General features: G+C 50.3%; 1 protein-coding gene across 3 annotated transcripts in view; it reads right to left on the minus strand.

Annotated features, from left to right (window-relative positions):
• Positions 1-17,750, minus strand: part of MYLK (myosin light chain kinase) — a 125,219-nt gene that overhangs the window by 27,609 nt on the left and 79,860 nt on the right. For all 3 annotated transcript variants that reach the window (XM_089910596.1, XM_030760766.2, XM_089910597.1), the window contains exons 19-22: positions 11,589-11,891; positions 3,942-3,974; positions 3,751-3,844; positions 2,232-2,435 (exon numbers count right to left, since the gene is read on the minus strand). In XM_089910596.1, the coding sequence (XP_089766722.1) occupies positions 2,232-2,435; positions 3,751-3,844; positions 3,942-3,974; positions 11,589-11,891 (634 nt within the window). The remainder of the gene's footprint in view (positions 1-2,231; positions 2,436-3,750; positions 3,845-3,941; positions 3,975-11,588; positions 11,892-17,750) is intronic.

A 17,750-nucleotide genomic window follows, 5' to 3' on the forward strand; every position in this document is an offset into this window, starting at 1 on the left:
TCTCCTCGCTGAAAGGATTTAATAATTACAAAATCACAGCTCGACAGTAATAGAAGCTGACCCCAGGTTTCCTGAATAGTAGGACTTGTTCCACACAACCAGTTGGGTGTTAAAGTGCTCACAGAATAATTTTAAGTGGAAAAAAGACCAGGATACAGAAAAAGTCAATGCATCATACTCTAGGAATAACTCGCAATTATACAGTCTGTGCCTAACACATGGTATTCCATCTAATCCCCACATTGTACACGAGATGGTTTATAACCTCCTTTTACAGATAATAAAACTAATGATCGGCACAGTTGGGCAACTTATTCAAGGTCGTCAGCAAGAGGCAGAGCAGGGACTGACGTGAGGTTTCTCAGACTCAAGTCTGTCTCTTAACCACGACTGCCTTTCCTGAGGAACACAAACTGAAAGGAAACACAGCAAAGGTTCACGGAGTGAAGGGAGTCACTTCTCAAACTGGGGATGCCTCACTGGCTTCACCGTTCCCCGGAAAGAACACCGAGATGTTGACAGAGTCCTCTCCGAAGGACTGAGATCCCTGAAGCTCGGGATGAGCAGTTCAAGGATGCTGCAGGCACTTTCAGAGTATTGCTAAAGCTTTCAAATCCCCTTTGATCCAGCACTCCCACACTTCTGGGAGTTTACCCTACAGATGTACACAGGCATGAGTGTAAAGCTGTATGTACAAGGTTATAAACACTGCCTTTTTGCAAAAGCCAAAGCCTGGAAACCATCCAAAACCCTATCAAAAGAAGACGAATAACCAACCTGTGGTCTATGCGTGCACTGAGATCCCAGGGAGCAGGGAGAGTGAGGAAGCCCCCTGGCTACTGATGTGGGCCTCTCTCCAAGATACACTGTTAAATGGAAAGAAGCCAAGTATAGAATATTGAGTGAAACTTGTCTTTGGGTTAAAAGGTGGGAAGTATGTGTATATATACATACATACATACATTATATATATATACATATATGAATATGAATAATATATATAAATAATATATGCTTGCATTTTCATAAAGAAACTTTGGAAGGACACAGACAAAACCAACAAAATTGGTTACCAGTGGTGCTGAGGCAGGGTAGGAACAGGGTAGACGGGAGACAGGGGTAGGAATGGGACTTCTCATTGTGTATTCTCTTATATTTTTTGATATGATTGTATCATATACTTTTAAAATTCAGATTAAAAAAGGGAAAGAAATGACTAAAAAATACATATTGGGCTTCCCTGGTGGGGCAGCGGTTGAGAGTCCGCCTGCCGATGGAGGGGACGTGGGTTCGTGCCCCGGTCCGGGAAGATCCCACATGCTGTGGAGCGGCTGGGCCCGTGAGCCATGGCTGCTGAGCCTGCGTGTCCGGAGCCTGTGCTCCGCAACGGGAGAGGCCACAAAAGTGAGAGGCCCGTGTATCGCAAAACAAAAAAAAACAAAAAAAAACCACACTACGGAGCATGTCTGGCTTACTGACTCCAGTATGTTTGTATGTGTGTGTGTGTGTGTTTGTGTGTGTATGTATGTTTGTTTGTGTGTGTGTGTGTGTGTGCTTGTGCACATGCAGACCAGCACTCAGAGGGGAGAGGGGTGGAGGACTGGGACTCGAAGAAACAATGGAGTCCAGGAAAGCCTTGGCTGGACGTCATCTGGTCCTCCCCCTGCCTCTGTACAGCCCAGCTCAGAAAGCACTACTCTTTGGTGAGTGAGAGGTTAAGAGAGAACAAACCAGCGTGGACCAGGGGCACACAGAGCAGAGCAGGAGGACGGGAGCGAGGCTTACACTCCTGAATTCTGAGCTCCCAGCCCTGGGCCCCCTTCTCTCTCACAGGCCGGTTGGGAAGCTGCCCTGTCCCCCCTCTTCTGCTCTAAAGCCACCTCTAGGTCAGAATGCCCTGAATGAAACCAAGGAACCGAGGGATAGCCCTGAGCCTTTCACAGGGAGGTGAGGGTGAGAAGGGGGCAGGGGTCCTCAAAGACCTGCCAGTGTGTTCTGGAGATGAGCAGAGGGGGCTGGTGGGCAGTGGGTCAGGGCCAGCATCATGCACAGACGGACTGTCCCTAGTGGTCAGCACCCGGCCATACGGGCTGCCGAGTGCCGTGCACATCACACCCTGGCCCACAGTGCTCTCCATCTTGGGGCGGAGGGTGGTGGCGGGACAGCGGGCGAGTCACACAAGGGGATCCCAGGCCCATGGCGCCTGGGCCGCCCTGTGGCGGGACACTCACATTTCCAGGACCATGACGATGTTGGCCTTCTCTTCGAAGGCATCCACACACTGGACCAGCTTGGGGTGGTGGAGGCAGTTCATGATGCTGATCTCCTGCCGGATGTTCTCCTTCTCTTTTGCTGAATATGCCTTGAAGAATTTCCCTGCCCAGATTTTTCCAGTTTTCTTTTCTACAAGTCGAAAGACCTGTCCAAATTTCCCACTGTGAATGAAAGGAGGAGAGAGAAAGCAATTTAGCCCAGCTTTCCACTGACCTGGGATTGGCAAGTGATGGACCGTGGGACCCATCTGGCCTCCCTCTTTTTCTAAATAAAGTTTTACTGGAAAACAGCCACGCCCATTTGTGCCCAGATTGTCTGTGGCTGCTTCTGGGTTTCAGTAGCAGAGCAGTCATTGCAGCATAAACCAAATGGCCCACAAACCCTAAATATCCATTATCTGGCCCTTTACAGAAAAAGTTTGCCGGTCCCTGCTCTAGGTCAGTGAAGCGCACTGCTGATGCTGACAAACCTACTCTCCATCACTTGTCAATGTCAGCCCGGGCCTGGCCCCCAACCCTGCCCTAACCCTGTCCAGTCTTGCTGTTCTTTTAGGACTGTCATCTCCTTGGGCTGAGGCCTCAATCTTGGCGACAGACTTCTTTCCCTTTCCCCCACGAAAGGACCCGTGACGTCAGGTTGGGGAAGTCCTCCCCAGGTACCGAGAATTTCTGAGTGGTTGCCTTCCTTCCACGCCTTTCCAGTACCGGGGCCCTGGAGACAGCCTAGCAAGGCCCCTGCTTCCCACTGTAGGGATGGCAGTGGTGGCATTACGCTGACCCCACTCCCGCCCCGGAGCAGGGTCCCCGTTCTTCAGGACTGCGATGAGGTTGGTGTCACTCCTTTACTGGACAGAAACCCTCCGGAAATAAAGAGCTGAGCCCCATCCCTCTCTCTTCCACCTCCCCTCCTCCTCCAGGGATAGTCAGTGGGCGACAGGCAGCCCTGGGTGCCGCTGCTGGTGGGCACAGCCTGGCTGTGCGGAGGGCCCAGGGTTGTGGTCTGAGTCGACTGGTGTCTCCGCAGCCCAGGGAAGAGCCTGAGCAGAGACTGTGGCCTGAGTTCACAAAGCGAGGGGTGATGACAGGAGATGCATGTCAAGGGGGCGCGTTCTCCTGAAGCACTAGAGCTAGAACTGCTGAATGGCGAGCGCGGATCAAAGGGAAGGGATCCTAAGGACGGGCCGGGCCAGACCCGCTGCCCTGGGTTATGTCCTATGTGAGGGGTGGATTGCAGAGGAGGACGGGCCTGCTCAAGCTTGCGGAGGGATCCCGGGGCACAGCAGCTCCTAAGAGAGCCCTGGCCGGGTGATGCTTTCACGGGTGCCAACAGGTCAAGCCCTCCCGGTTCTGCAGGAACCTCAGTCTGGGGAGTTGGCAGAACCCAGGGAAGGACAGGAAGAGGAACCAGGGAACTTAACCTCGGGGCCTGCGCCACCCTCACCCTGGGCTCCGGAAGGGTGCCTCCCACTCCACTTACGATCCTAGTCTCTCTTCGATGTCGTAGAAGTCAGACACTTTCTGGCCAGTATTGACCACGACGGTCCGATAATCGACCTCGGGCTCCTTTTCGTCTGCAGGGTGGGGGTCGGGGTGAGTGTGAGCCATCAGACCCCTCGCCCACCCCCCTCCACCCCTCGAGTCTTCCCGAGGACGGAGGCCAGCACTCACCATCATCTGACACCTCCACTTCATCCTTCGGCTCTGGGGGGAGACAGGGCGTGGGTGATTAGTAACGAAGGCCCACCGAGAGCAAAGCATGCCGGGGGCCCTGTCAGACTTCAGCCTGCCCAGGCACAGGACCACCAAGCCCAGAGCTCTGGGCACCACCACGGGGTCAGTGGGTCCACGCTGCAACAGGGCCACGTATACACCGGCAGGCGCTGGCCCCCACCCAGCCCCTCCTCTGTCAGCTCTCCCCTCCATCCACTCCCCTCTAGCCTTGAGGTCCCCTAGACATGCCCTTCTTCACATCTTTTCTAGTCTCTCTGACTTTCAGAACCTACACACAACTACGACAGTCCCTTTCTGCTCTGGCTCAAAAGTCGGCAACTTATAATTGCTACTAGTGTCAAATCCATTTATCCATTTGCTGAGAACTTTTTCTGGAATTCCAGCTAGGTGCCAGTTATTTTGCCAGTGATCATGGGTGTACAAAACAAAATACAGATGGCATGATCTCTCCTCCTTTCTTGGAGCTTATATATAATTTCGTTGGAGAGGCAAAAACACATATCCTTGAAATATCCATTACGAGTGTTATATAATCAAGCACGTGATATCGCAGTACAAACTGAGTAGACAATGGAGGAAGGTGACAAAAGTGGGGCAAGTATAAAGTCAGAGCAATTAGTCTAGGAAGAAGGAGCCCTTGAGTTGTGTCTTAACGGAAATGATGGAACACAGCGAGGAGGTGGGTGACGTCATGCAGGAAGCCAGCGGGTGTTTATGGGTATGGCAAGGAGGGACATGAGCATCCCACCCTGGCCGTTCACACAGATGTTTCAGTCATGGATGGGGGGTCATGAGGGGACAGGCTGGTGGCCAGAGGAATACACCCACTTCAGAAGTCCAGGCTTTCCTTTGCTTTGGTATAATTAGTCCCTAAAGAGCCACTGTGGCTTCTTGACCTTAGCCAAGTGCCCTTCCCTTCCTGGACCTCAGTTTCCTCATCTGTAAAAGGAAAGCACTGTATTTCTCGGTGGTTTCTCGGGTCCTTGGCTAGCCCTGGATGCCATGCTTTGTGATGTGCTAGGTGCTGCTCAGCCATGATGTGGGCTGTGTCCCGTCTGACAGAGGGAACCAAGGGAGGCTTCCTGAAGAGGTAGAAAGACCTGAGGAAGCCAGAGAGGGAGGCCAAGGATTTCTAAAGTGTGTGTGTGTTTGTGTGTGTGAACAACTGGGGGAAAGGGTGTGATTTGCTGAAGCTCCCAGCAGAGCAAGGCTGAGGACAGGAAAGGGACGGCAGATGGAAGGAAGGCCAGAGCAGACGGGGCCGAGGGGTTGGTCAGACACTGCCCAGAAAGGAGGGCTTGTGTGGGAGCGGGCCCAGCTCTGTGTGCTTCGCAAGTGGAATGCTGGCGGTGAAGGTGTGGGTCGGGGACCAGGTTCAGCTTGAAGCTGTGGACAGTGAGCCTCTCTGTTAGGCTGAGGGCAGAACAAATTACTGAAACCTAAGCAGGCAACCTGAGAGAAGTCACACAGTTCCCATGCAAGATAAGTACCCCTTGCTGGAAAAGAGTTTTGACAGAGTTTATAAGCATGTGACCGGGAACAAGAGAGGCTATGATTTGTTTAGAGTCCTTAAAATGCTGTTGATGAAGTTTAATTTTAAAAAACCAACACAAGTGGGATTGGGAGGAATATTTGTCACAGAAAGGAAAATGCCATGGAAAAATAAAAAAAGGATAAGGTGGATGGGGACTCTCAGATTAGTGGTGGGGTTCACAGATACTGTCGGGATGTGAGTATAACTGATCAAGTCTTCTAAATCACAGATTTAAGAGTTGACAGTGACACTGTCAAATTCACACATGACCAAAATGTACTTGAGAGCAACACACCTGGAAGGTAGTAATGGAGTCATGTGTTCAGGGAGAACTGAATCATTCAGACTTTCAGCATGACAAGCCCTAGGGTATCTAGTTAGAACCAAAAGTGGGAGCCCCATTCCTCAACCAGCTGCTCTGGCCAACAGAATGCTGTCACTGGGGACGTGTGCACCGGCTGCAAACAGGTATTATTACTCTGCCCTTGGTAGAGCCTGGGGTCATGTGATCCTAGAACCCTGGCTGTTGGCACTGAGAAAGTCTCAGTGGAGCTGGAGGAGGCGTGGGCCATTGAAAGGAAGAGCTGCCATGTGAAGACGATCAGAAAAGGTTAGGCCTCTCTGGTTGGGAAAGAAGCCTAAAGCAGACATGATAAAAAACAAAAAAATCACAATAGCCAAGGGTGAGATTAGGGTTACGAACTTTCACCAACTAATGAACACTATAACGTGGGAGAACAATTTAGCGTTATACCTCACATAGGAGGGAGGCTGCAGGCATCTGGAAATCACATCTCAAGAGCCACCGTAAGAACGATAAATAGGTTCAAGAGATGTTTAGGTTAGTTCAACAATGGTATTTCAGACGGGGATTTAAGGAAAGCAAGAGATTCAAGTCAATTCAACAGTCACTAACTGAGCACTTGTGGATGCCAGTGACTGGATGGGGCCTTAGAGACAAAACATTAATGATAATACCCACATTTAGTGGCAGGGAGGCCCCATCGCCCTGATCTGTGGTGCCCTAGCTGAGACAGTGGTTTGACCTCTCCTGACCTTTTTGTCCCCATGCCACATATCCTGGTGTAGAATGAGCAACAGGATGAGAGAGTACAGAGAGACAGGCTCTCCTGGCCTGGAATCTCTAGGAGGAACCGTCTGTCCTCTCCTCGTGAAGGAACAGAAGCAGCGCTGTGAGCCCATGAGGGGCTTTCCAATGACCTGTTTCCCAGAGGCATCTTCCAGGTGGCCCTGAAAGGGCATGCAGTTCTAGAACTGGCCTCTCCCCATCTCTCTGACACCAGTTAGAGATGGAGCTAGCCTTCTTGCCCTCCTCTCAAATACCACACCTACCCTCAACTCCTGCCTCTCTCCTTAGCAGTCAAGATGCAGCGTGCTTTCCCGGTACCAGGGCTGTGGGGTCCAGCTCAATCTCAGGGAACCCAGGCCCCGGCCTCTGGCTCACTGTTACACAGCAACCCTTCCTCTGTGTGGAACTCGGACCAAGGCTCCAGGCTGAGACATTTCCCTTCCTCCTTTTCCTTCTCATCCTGTCTCCACTCTATTTGGAAGGGAAATGGCCATGAGAGGAGGAACCCCAGAGGCGTGGGGGAAAGACCACAATTCAATTAGCCAAGCTCTCTGAGCATAAAGGGGTAGTAATGAGAGAGGTGGCCACGTGGTGTCCATCTTTCCGTTCAGGAAGGAGCTAAACTGCAGTAGAAGGGACTTCAACGAGATACTTTTTTAAAAATCCACTCAGAAAGAGCTGTGAGATCCAAGAGCTAAGTGGAAGAACTATTTGGAAGATGGCTCCAAGATATTTCTGCAGGCAGATGACACCATCCCCCTGAAGTGGTGTTTCGGGGAGGGCCGGCTGAGCGCTCTGGCCCTCACGTGGCACGTGTCTAGCCGGCTCCCTGGACAGAGCGGTCCCTTTGCACGGCGGAGGGCTGCTGGGCGCCCAGCGGGCACTAGAGGGCGCCCGCGCCAGCTCAGGGTGAGCGGTTGATTTCCGCCGCTTCTCTGGGGGCTCTGCATCTCTACCCTACTCTGCAAGCAGCCTCTATCACAGCTGTTTGCTAACAACTATACAGACTAGAACAAATTAGGATTAGGAGCAAGGACGGAGCGGGTTTCAGAGTTAGAGTTGAGTATGGTGGGAGTGGAGATCCAGGCCTGGTTGGGATGGGAGAGAGCTGCTGCGTTGGGTGGGAGGGGGAAGGGGAGGTGCTCGTTTACTCAGGTTTGGGAAGACGAGGAGGGGAGCTGTCAGGTTACGGGTCCTAGTCTGAGGGGGGTGGGGGGCTCTGGCATAAGGAGGCCACAGAGCTGGGTGGAGACCTACATGCTATGCTGTGTCTTCCACCGTATCCCTAGCGCCCCTGCAGCACCTGGAACACAGGAGGGGCACCGGACACACTGAGTGAATGCAGAGTGAGGGCGGGGATGGAACTGAGAGGTCCCGATGAAGCCCAAAACTGAAGTTGCTGAGGCAGAGGCTGGAGGGGCCGTGGTAGCGGTGGGAAGGTGAGAGCCAACATTAGCTGTGCTTAGAGGGGGGAGGGTCAATTGGCACTGCCTTTTTATGACCACCAGACCCCACGGGCTCACAGAAATGATCTACTATAATCACATCCCTCTTCTACACATGTGCACACACACACACACCCTCCACTTCTCTGAGAGCCATTGCACTTTTAAAGAGGAGAGAGATGATCAACCCAGGCTATAACTGACAGGCTTCTGAGCCGTCCACCGAGAGCTTCACTTGGAAGCCACACCCGCTTACCCTCACCCTCCCATTCCCCCCTTCATCCTCTGCCCCTCAGAGGATGTTCTGTGCTGTTCTGCCCCTTCCCCCTCCCATCAGGGACAAGCCAGCTGGACCTGGGGGTGGGAGCATTTTCCAGCCTGGAAGCCCTGGGTGGCCTGGACCCCTCCTCTGGATTACAGGCAATTTCAACATTTCCCTTTGTCTGCTCCCAGTCAGGATGGGCCCCAGGAAGAGAATCTGAGGACCACAGAAGGGGGTTCAGCTGGCCTCAGGCAAGAAGGGAGAGGCCACCTGCCTGGACCCAAGTGGTCCCAGCCCCTCCTCCCCACAGACCGTCCTCACAGCCCTGGAAGCTGCTGTCCTGGCCTCCTAAGAGCCACACGCGCAGCTCCTGTGGCCTCTGGTCCTCTGTGTGGGGCTCAACAGGTATTCTACAGTCTCTCCTGGTACATGCCCTAAAAGACCTGGAAGTTTTCCCTTCCAGCTAATGCACATCTCACTGCCACGTTACCCCTTTTCTATCACTTTTCTAAGGAGTTGGGAGTCATCTTCTTGGACAAAGTAATATGCTAAAAACGTGCAGACTGGAACCTGGCTGCCTCTCCTGGCACGCCCACTCTAACCAGTCTGCTTCCCATTCTGCTCATGTCAAAGGGGGATGTCAAAGGGCGGCCGATGGCAGTTTTGTTACTGTTTCTCCCAGAAGACATTTGTGAGCGGCTAGTGGGCAGGAGCCCCATGAAACTGCAAAGAGGTCCGGCAGGGCTCTCTCGGGCCGGGCTCCACGATCCACGCCGCCACAGCACACTGTGGCTCTCAGAGAGACCTGCCCTCTGGGGATCTCTAGGGCTCACTGGGCAAAGGCCCCCAAGACAGGGCTGCACAGGCAAAATTATAAATTTGGTGTGTTTTCCACTGGCAACCTCCAAACTTTCTTTCTGGAGCCCTCATTTAATTTGAAAGTAAAGCTTAATATCTGTTTTATGCCTAAATTTTGAAACTAAAGAGGGGTATCAAACTGTAATGACAGTTTCCATACGTATGATGCCTCTGGCTATATGGTAATTTCAGGACCTGTGCCCTGTCCAGCTCCTGGTCCTTTAGTCTTCTCTCTACCTCACATCTTACAGCTCTCTCTTCTCCTAGAAGTCTTTCACTTGTTTTCCCTTCACCTTCCTCCCTGCCCCCAACTTTGCCTCCATCTTAAATTCACAGCACTCATTTTCTTCTCTTCACATGAAACTTCTTGAAGTAACATTCCATACTCCTGGCCTCTCCTTCTTCCATTTATTCCTTAGCCCCAGGCCAACCATTTTCCACCCTGTGGAAACACTATGGACTTTGCTCTCAAAGATCACGGCTTATCAAAGGGCTGAATCCAAAGATCTTGCATCCTCATCTCTTTCCTCTTTGCCACTCGCTGCTTCCATGTTTCTGCAACACAGCTCCAGCCTCCCCTTGGTTCTCTCCCCTCTCAGTCCTTTCTCCTGGTCGTGCAGGCTCCTTCATTTCTGTATCAGTGTAGACTTTCTTTACCCCCCTCTCCCTGAACTTACTGATGCCCATGGCTTCAATTACCAATTAAATAGTGAAGGCCCCACACCCCCAAACCTGTAGCTCGAGCTTAAACCTTTCTCCTGAGCTCTGGATTCAACCATCCAGCAGTCTGAAGACACCTCCCCATGGATATCCCTCAGACACCTCAACTCAACAGGACTGACACCAGAACTTCCACCTTCTCTGGGACTCCCTGCTATCTAACCTCCAAGTCACTGGGAGGCAGCCTGGCCTCCTCCATTAGTTTAACCAACGGAGCTCAGGCTCAGGGTCAGACAGCTCTGAGTTCAAGCTTCAACACACCATTTCCAAGCTCTGTGACCTTGGGCAACTAGTTTCACCCCTCTAAACCTCAGTTCCCCTATCTGTAAAATGGGGGTAATAACAGTATCTACTTCGTTGAGTTAGATGCATGACATAATGCACGTAAAGTGCTTAATGTATGGTTAGCATACAGCAAGTGTTTAATATATGTTAGCCACCATGAATCATAATAATCAACCTCTAAATGGCTCTTGAACTTGTCTTTAGTTACCCAAGCTGGGACCTGGGAGTAATCTTAGACTCTTCTAACTTTTCCCTTGAATTCTCTGCCCCAGAAGTCATCAGGAATGGTCAATTCCACCTCCTAAGGAGCCCTTACTATACTTCTCCCGGACTACACCACAGAGCCTCAACCGGTATTTCACTGACTCAATCTCATCCCCCTAGTCCACTTCAGTGCTTCTCGAACTTTCAAGTGTATATGAATCCATGGGGGGTGAGGGTGGATAATGTTAAAATGAAGGTTCAGAAGGGACTAGGGAAGTGGGGGGCAGAGAGTCTGCATTTCTAACAGGCTCCCAGGATCCCAAGACTAGTGGTCCAGACCACCCCTTGAGTTCCAAAGGTCTATTCTTCCTCTAACTCTCTTTCTAAAAAAACAGATCTAATTGCATCAAGCCCCTGCCTGAAAACCTTTGACGAACTCACAATTTTACCCACACTGTCCTTTTTGTGTTGCTTCCTCCTGTTCTATCTCACACAGCATATGCCCTGGCCACACACAAGAGTCTCAAAATGCCATGCATTTCTACCACTTTGTTGTACCTTTGCTCTCGCTGTTTCCTCTGCGAGGAATGCCTCTCCCAATCTGCCCTACCTCTTGGAATCCTATTCCTTTTCCCAAGACTCCGCATAAGTATTACGTCTAGGAAGTCTTTCCCAACCTTCATGGCAAAATCATTCATGCTTTCCGCTATGTCTCCGCAATTTGTTTATACTGGTCTAATAGGATGCAGCCCGTCTCATTATAGTCAGCTGTCCTCCTTGTCAGATTTTATGCTCCCAATCTTATCGGTCTTCCCTGACACTGAGTTCGCCCTCAAATATGAGTGCAAGAGAGGAGGGAGCTGGATGAGTGGGGAGGGCAAGACGTCGAAACTGTAGGTCTACCTGAGCTCCCGCTTCCCAGGGCTGTGCTTCTGATTAACACGCCGCCACCCCTGCTGGGAATGTACCAAACCCAGTGGGTCAATATTTTTTGGAGGATCGTAGGTACCTCTTTTAGAGTATGGATCAGCATCACAACATTGGAAATCAAGATCCCAAAAGACTCTGCCAGCCATCAGTGATGTCTTGTCAGTTCCCTTGTACCCATCTCAGTTCAGCCTTCTATACACACAAGGTAAGTCATGCACATTTATCGCAAGCCAGTGATGAAAGGAAGGCAGCCTACCCTCAGGTTTCTCTCCCACCACTGTGAGTTCAGACTCCTGGCTCGGCTCACTGGTTCCGTAGACGTTGATTGCGCGCACACGGAATTTATACTCTCGGTCGGGCAGCAAGTCGTGGATGTTAAAAGAGGTGCTGCGGCATGTGGCTAGTTCCTTCCACTTCTTGTCCGCCGAGTCCCAGATCTCGACGCTGTAGGACTGTACGGCGCTGCCCCCATCGTACGAGGAGCCGTACCAGGACAGGGTCAGCGAGGAGCTGCGAATGTCAGAGGCACAAGGCGTGCCGGCCGGGGGGTCCGGCTTGTCTGGGGAGAGAGAAGCACAACATCACCCAACTCTGCAGGACTGCAGGGAGAGAAGTTCTTTAATTGGCTCTGTCATGAGGGAGAGGCCTGGAGAACAGGAGCTGCGATCCCTGGTCCTGGCTCTCCTTCCCTCATCCACACGGCCACACCTAGGTACACACCTGCCTATATGGAAAGCCCCACAAATACCGATTTGCTCAGAAAAAACCTCTTTTTTGGCTAGTTTCCAGTCTACACGTCATGGTTTCCTGTGCTTTGCCCAAGTCAAAAACATATTTCTCAGTGTAAACAGACCTAGGAAGCTGCCCAGGAGGCATGGACTGCTTCCCATCAAAAATATGCTTTGAGAGAGATTTCAGTGTGTGTGTGTGTGTGTGTGTGTGTGTGTCTCCTTCAGGCCTGAGGTCAGTGACCTGTGACATAGCCAGGGGTCAGTCTCCACTTTCTCTGGGACCTGGGAAACACCTGCCCCGCTGAGAGCACAGTGAGCTCTGAAGTCACACACTGGGTTTGAATACAGCTCTGTTTTCATTCATTACTTGTTAACCCCTCTGTGCCACAGTTTCCCCGTCTGTAAAATGTGCATGATAATAGCACTGTATCACAAGGTTGTTGTGAGATGTTCTTAGAAAGCGTCTTGTTTGAGTAGCCTTTGCTGTCATCATTATTGCAGGAGTTTATTTCTAACTTTATAATATACAAAAAATTACTCCTACTCTCTCTCTGTCATCCTCCTAGGACTGGTATAAAATGAGATAGAGAATTTCAAAGCGAACCACAGTAGCAAATCACAATCATCCCTGACTGAGGGCCAGAAAATGAGCTGAGGACACAAACTAGGAGCGGCCCTTTGTCTGGCCGCCTTCCCATTCAGACCAGTAATGCTAAGAACCATTAACACTGCCAACTTCAAGGCAAATCACGGTAGTCAGTGTGTTCATTAATGAGGTTCTTTAGTTTTGCTGATTTTTGGCAGGTGTTCATCTGAACAGAATTCTATTCTTCAGATTTAGTCTCTGCAGGTGGTTGGTTTAGTTACAGATACCAGTGTTCACTAAGCCTTCATCTCCTCCAAGACAATCTGAGTCCTAGAGCTCCCCAAACTAGCAATTAAAAGTCATGTTTTATGCTCTGTGAATTTATAAGCTATGTGAATTCCAGCTAATTCCTTAACTTCTGGGACAAGTTTGTCTTTTTCATTTGGAAAATGGGGTTAATATATATCTACCTCTTAGGGGTTTTGCAAGCATCAAATAAGCAAACCCAGGTAAAAGTACTTGATTTCTACTCTCCTCCCCCTCAGCAAGGTAGGAAGGCCAAAGAAAATCCCTGCAAATGACTTAAGCATATTGAAAAGAAAAAGAACATTCTGCCTGTGTATGTGTCCATGTATACATATACATAAACACATACACATGCATACACATACACCTATACATACATACACATACACACACACATACATATATACCTATACACACATCCACATCCACATATACATATACACATACATATTCATTTTCCCCCCTCCCCCAGCCCTGCTGCTTCTACATCCAGCCAAGAACGCACTGCCCGGAAGCCATCCATACCCAGCAACCCCAGCCTGGGTTGACTCGCCCTGGAATGACTCTGGGACTGTGACAGCCACTCCCCACCGGTGGCAGTCACTCTGGAGGCCTCCTATGATGGAACCACTTTCACTGGTTGTTCAATATGTTCTCTTAGAAAAACTGTTTGTTCTGAAAGATATATTGGTCTTTTTAGAAATATCTCTGGTGTTGGCTAAGATGTTTATTACTCTAAACTCTCTTACAGGCAAGTGGTTCAAGTCCTCTCAAGACCCAGCTAAGGAAGTAAAAAGGCCTAAAGAAAGATGAAGGCCAGACTCCCTGCCTCCCTCCCTCAAAGGAAATGCCTGGAAAACTTCTGACTGGACACGTTTAATGTCCTGTAGTTTGAGATGACGAATACAGATACACTCCACTGACTGATATTCTCCCCTCCTGCTCTGGTCAAGAAAAGAAAACTTGGAGAAATGGGTATTTTGGAAAAGGTACTATTAATCCCCTACCCTGTTCCGAATTTAGTCTCTTGGCTAAAAGAGAGAGAACTGACACAGGACATATGTCACTGCCTGCAGCATGAGAAAAGATGCAAAGTTTGGGGAGGGTGGCTTTAATTCAAAGTGAAACCTCAATGCTTTCAAGGAATTTGATGGCATATTAAGGAGTTCAGAACAGACGCAAGTCTGAAGTCAGAGGAGATTAGGAGGCCCCACCCGCATGCCTGCCCCGGGAGCCACGGGCTGAGCCTGATGCTTTCTGTTCTTTCCAACCTACAGAGCTCCACATGGAGGCCGGATGAGCTGGGGACGAAAACCCTCAGGACAGAATAGACGTCCTCAGAACAGCCTGCTCTCAGGGCCAAAGAAACAGACGCACTCAGTCTGGGAGAGAGGCCTGGGCATGGCCTGGCAAAGGCCAGGCGGGCTCAGTGTCCAGGGCCCCGAGCTCCATGCTTCCTTGGAATTCTTTCATGGCTCCCTGGAGATTTGACTAGCAGAATGGGAAATGCTGAGTCTAAAGGAAGGGGCTCTGATGGCACCAGTTCCAGGATTTTCTCTTCAGCAAATGTTCTCACTCCTGGGAAAACGGAGGATCTCATCTCTGCTGCTTCTCTGGAGTAACTGCGCTGGCAGTCCCTGCGGGCCTGTGTGTTTGAAGACGGTCTGTGACTGGGCCTAACCCCACCTGGGCCTCCCTCCACTGGCACCTCAGCAACCACCTGCAGCTTTTAGAGAATGGCAGGGCTGCAAGGGCCCCCAGGTTATCTATCTGGGTAATCCCGGCCCTTCGGGATTAGGCAAGGCACTTTGCTTACCAAGAATACCCAGCTGGCCAGTGACGGAGCCAAAAGGAGATTCTAAAAGGTCTCTGAACCCTCACTCCAGGGGCCTGTTATTTTCCCAGCTATCAGGCTGAATAAGATCAAGAATGCACCTTGCTTAAGCCCAAGCCAAGCATTACGCCGAGAAATCTCCTGCCCTTAAAAATCATGCAAGTTCCAAGCTCAGAGAGTATTGGGGGATTACTGGGTATCTGGGATCCTCTCTGCTTTGTTTTTCTCCTTTAAAGATACGCAGAGTGGCCTGTTTTCTTGTGTCGGACAAGTCGCATGAAGGACTTCATCTGGGTCCAGCTGCTCTCTCCTGCCTGAGAGGCCCCTCCCTCACCCTTCCGAGGCTGAGGCTGGAGGCCCACTCGTGGGCAGAGGTCCTCTGCGCATCACAAATCCCTGCACTATCTCTTAACATATAATAATAATTAGCCTTCAAAATAGCTAAACATCACTCATTTAAAGTAACTGAAGGAAAGGCTAATTTTTTTGAATGAATTTACGTATTTATTTTTGGCTGTGTTGGGTCTTCGCTGCTGTGTGCGGGCTTTTCTCTAGTTGTGGCGAGGAGGGGCTACTCTTACTTGCGGTGCGCGGACTTCCCGTTGAGGTAGCTTCTCTTGTTGCGGAGCACGGGCTCTAGGCACGTGGGCTTCAGTAGTTGTGGCGTGCAGGCTCAGTAGTTGTGGCTCGCGGGCTCTAGAGCACAGGCTCAGTAGTTGTGGCACATGGGCTTAGTTGCTCCGCGGCATGTGGGATCTTCCCGGACCAGGGCTCGAACCTGTGTTCCCTGTGTTGGCAGGTGGGTTCTTAACCACTGCGCCACCAGGGAAGCCCAGGGAAAGGCTAATTTTTATCATCATTTAAAAAAATAGGAATCAGAGACTATCTGAAAAGAAAGGGGTACTTTAAAAAACATACAAGAAGAGAAGTTTACCGCTAATTAGTAGAAGTTGTGCTAAACTGGCCTTATTTAGCTGGCTTACAAGTGGGTGCTTCCAAAGTGCTTGTAACTGTCTGGAGTAGGCCAAACAACTCCTGTTTCATCTCATTTACATTTTACATCTACTTAATCAACCCTGATCAGATAATACACAGATGTCGCTAGAGACATGCAGGTAAACCTGGGCTTCATCCAGATTTACTTTGGACTGATTCTAAATCCACAGGCTCTGAATGAATGTGGATTTGCTGTACCCATCAACGTGAGTCCTCATTTTATTGAGCAGTTCTATTCTTAGCTCTCCAAGGGGGAAGCAGACAGAAAGCCCTTCCCCTCCATTCCATTCCCCTCCCAGGACGGCATTTAACATGCCGCTCCTGCCAGCTGGCGGACAGCCACGCCAATGGCCCTGTCAGCACCGGCTGAGGAGAATGAGAAACTCAACCATAAAAGGCCACAAATGCAGCCCGTATGGTGGTGATGGCGGAGGGGAGCGGGTGGCACCGTGGGGAGCATGGGGGCAGGGGGCGCTGGTCACAGAAAAGCAGTTCCATGGACTTGACCCTAACGTTCCCCCAGCAGGAGCAGATGAGAGAGAACACCAAGGAAAACTGGATACTGCTGCTAGCTGACGGGTGGGGCGTGGCACCAAATCAATACTTCAGGTTCCGGTCTAAGTGGCACCAATCCCCCGCCCCCAAAGTGTTCCTGACTCCAGGAGGAGACAATTAAAATAAGCACCCGGAGTCACCACAGAGAGAGCGAGGGCGTCAAGGGTCTCTCCTGTCTTTTATAGATGAGAAACCTATTCCCTGAGCCTCTGGTCCGCCGGCCTTCCCAGAGATAAAACTCCTGACCTAAGGAAACTAAAGGAAGGGGATCAGATCAAAGAACATCAGGTGAAATCCAAAACTGGGCAGAAGGCCTAAACAGACATTTCTCCAAAGAAGATATACAGATTGCCAACAAACACATGAAAGGATGCTCAACATCATTAATCATTAGAGAAATGCAAATCAAAACTACAAAACTACAATGAGATATCATCTCACACCAGTCAGAATGGCCATCATCAAAGAATCTAGAAACAATAAATTCTGGACAGGGTGTGGAGAAAAGGGAACCCTCTTGCACTGTTGGTGGGAATGTAAATTGATACAGCCACTATGGAGAACAGGATGGAGGTTCCTTAAAAAACTAAAAATAGAACTACCATACAACCCAGCAATCCCACTACTGTGCATATACCCTGAGAAAACCATAATTCAAAATGAGTCATGGGGCTTCCCTGGTGGCGCAGTGGTTGAGAGTCCGCCTGCCGATGCAGGGGACGTGGGTTTGTGCCCCGGTCCGGGAAGATCCCACATGCCGCGGAGCGGCTGGGCCCGTGAGCCATGGCCACTGAGCCTGTGTGTCCGGAGCCTGTGCTCCGCAGCGGGAGAGGTCACAACAGTGAGAGGCCCGCGTACCGCAAAATGAGTCATGTACCACAATGTTCACTGCAGCTCTATTTACAATAGCCAGGACATGGAAGCAACCTAAGTGTCCATAGACAGATGAATGGATAAAGAAGATGAGGCACATATATACAATGGAATATTCCTCAGCCATAAAAAGAAATGAAATTGAGTTATTTGTAGTGAGGTGGATGGACCTAGAGTCTGTCATACAGAGTGAAGTAAGTCAGAAAGAGAAAAACAAATACCGTATGCTAACACGTATATATGGAATCTAAAAAAAAAAATGGTCATGAAGAACCTAAGGGCAGGACAGGAATAAAGACACAGATCTACTAGAGAATGGACTTGAGGACACGGGGAGGGGGAAGGGTAAGCTGGGACAAAGCGAGAGAGTGGCATGGACATATATACACTCCCAAACGTAAAATAGATAGCTAGTGGGAAGCAGCCACGTAGCACAGGGAGATCAGCTCGGTGCTTTGTGACCGCCTGGAGGGGTGGGATAGGGAGGGTGGGAGGGAGACTCAAGAGGGAGGGGATATGGGGATATATGTATACGTA

This window comes from Delphinapterus leucas, chromosome 4 (genome assembly GCF_059928025.1).
Source record: "Delphinapterus leucas isolate spDelLeu-1000000601 "Yukka" chromosome 4, BTC_Dleu_Yukka2, whole genome shotgun sequence".
NCBI classification, from domain to species: domain Eukaryota; kingdom Metazoa; phylum Chordata; class Mammalia; order Artiodactyla; family Monodontidae; genus Delphinapterus; species Delphinapterus leucas.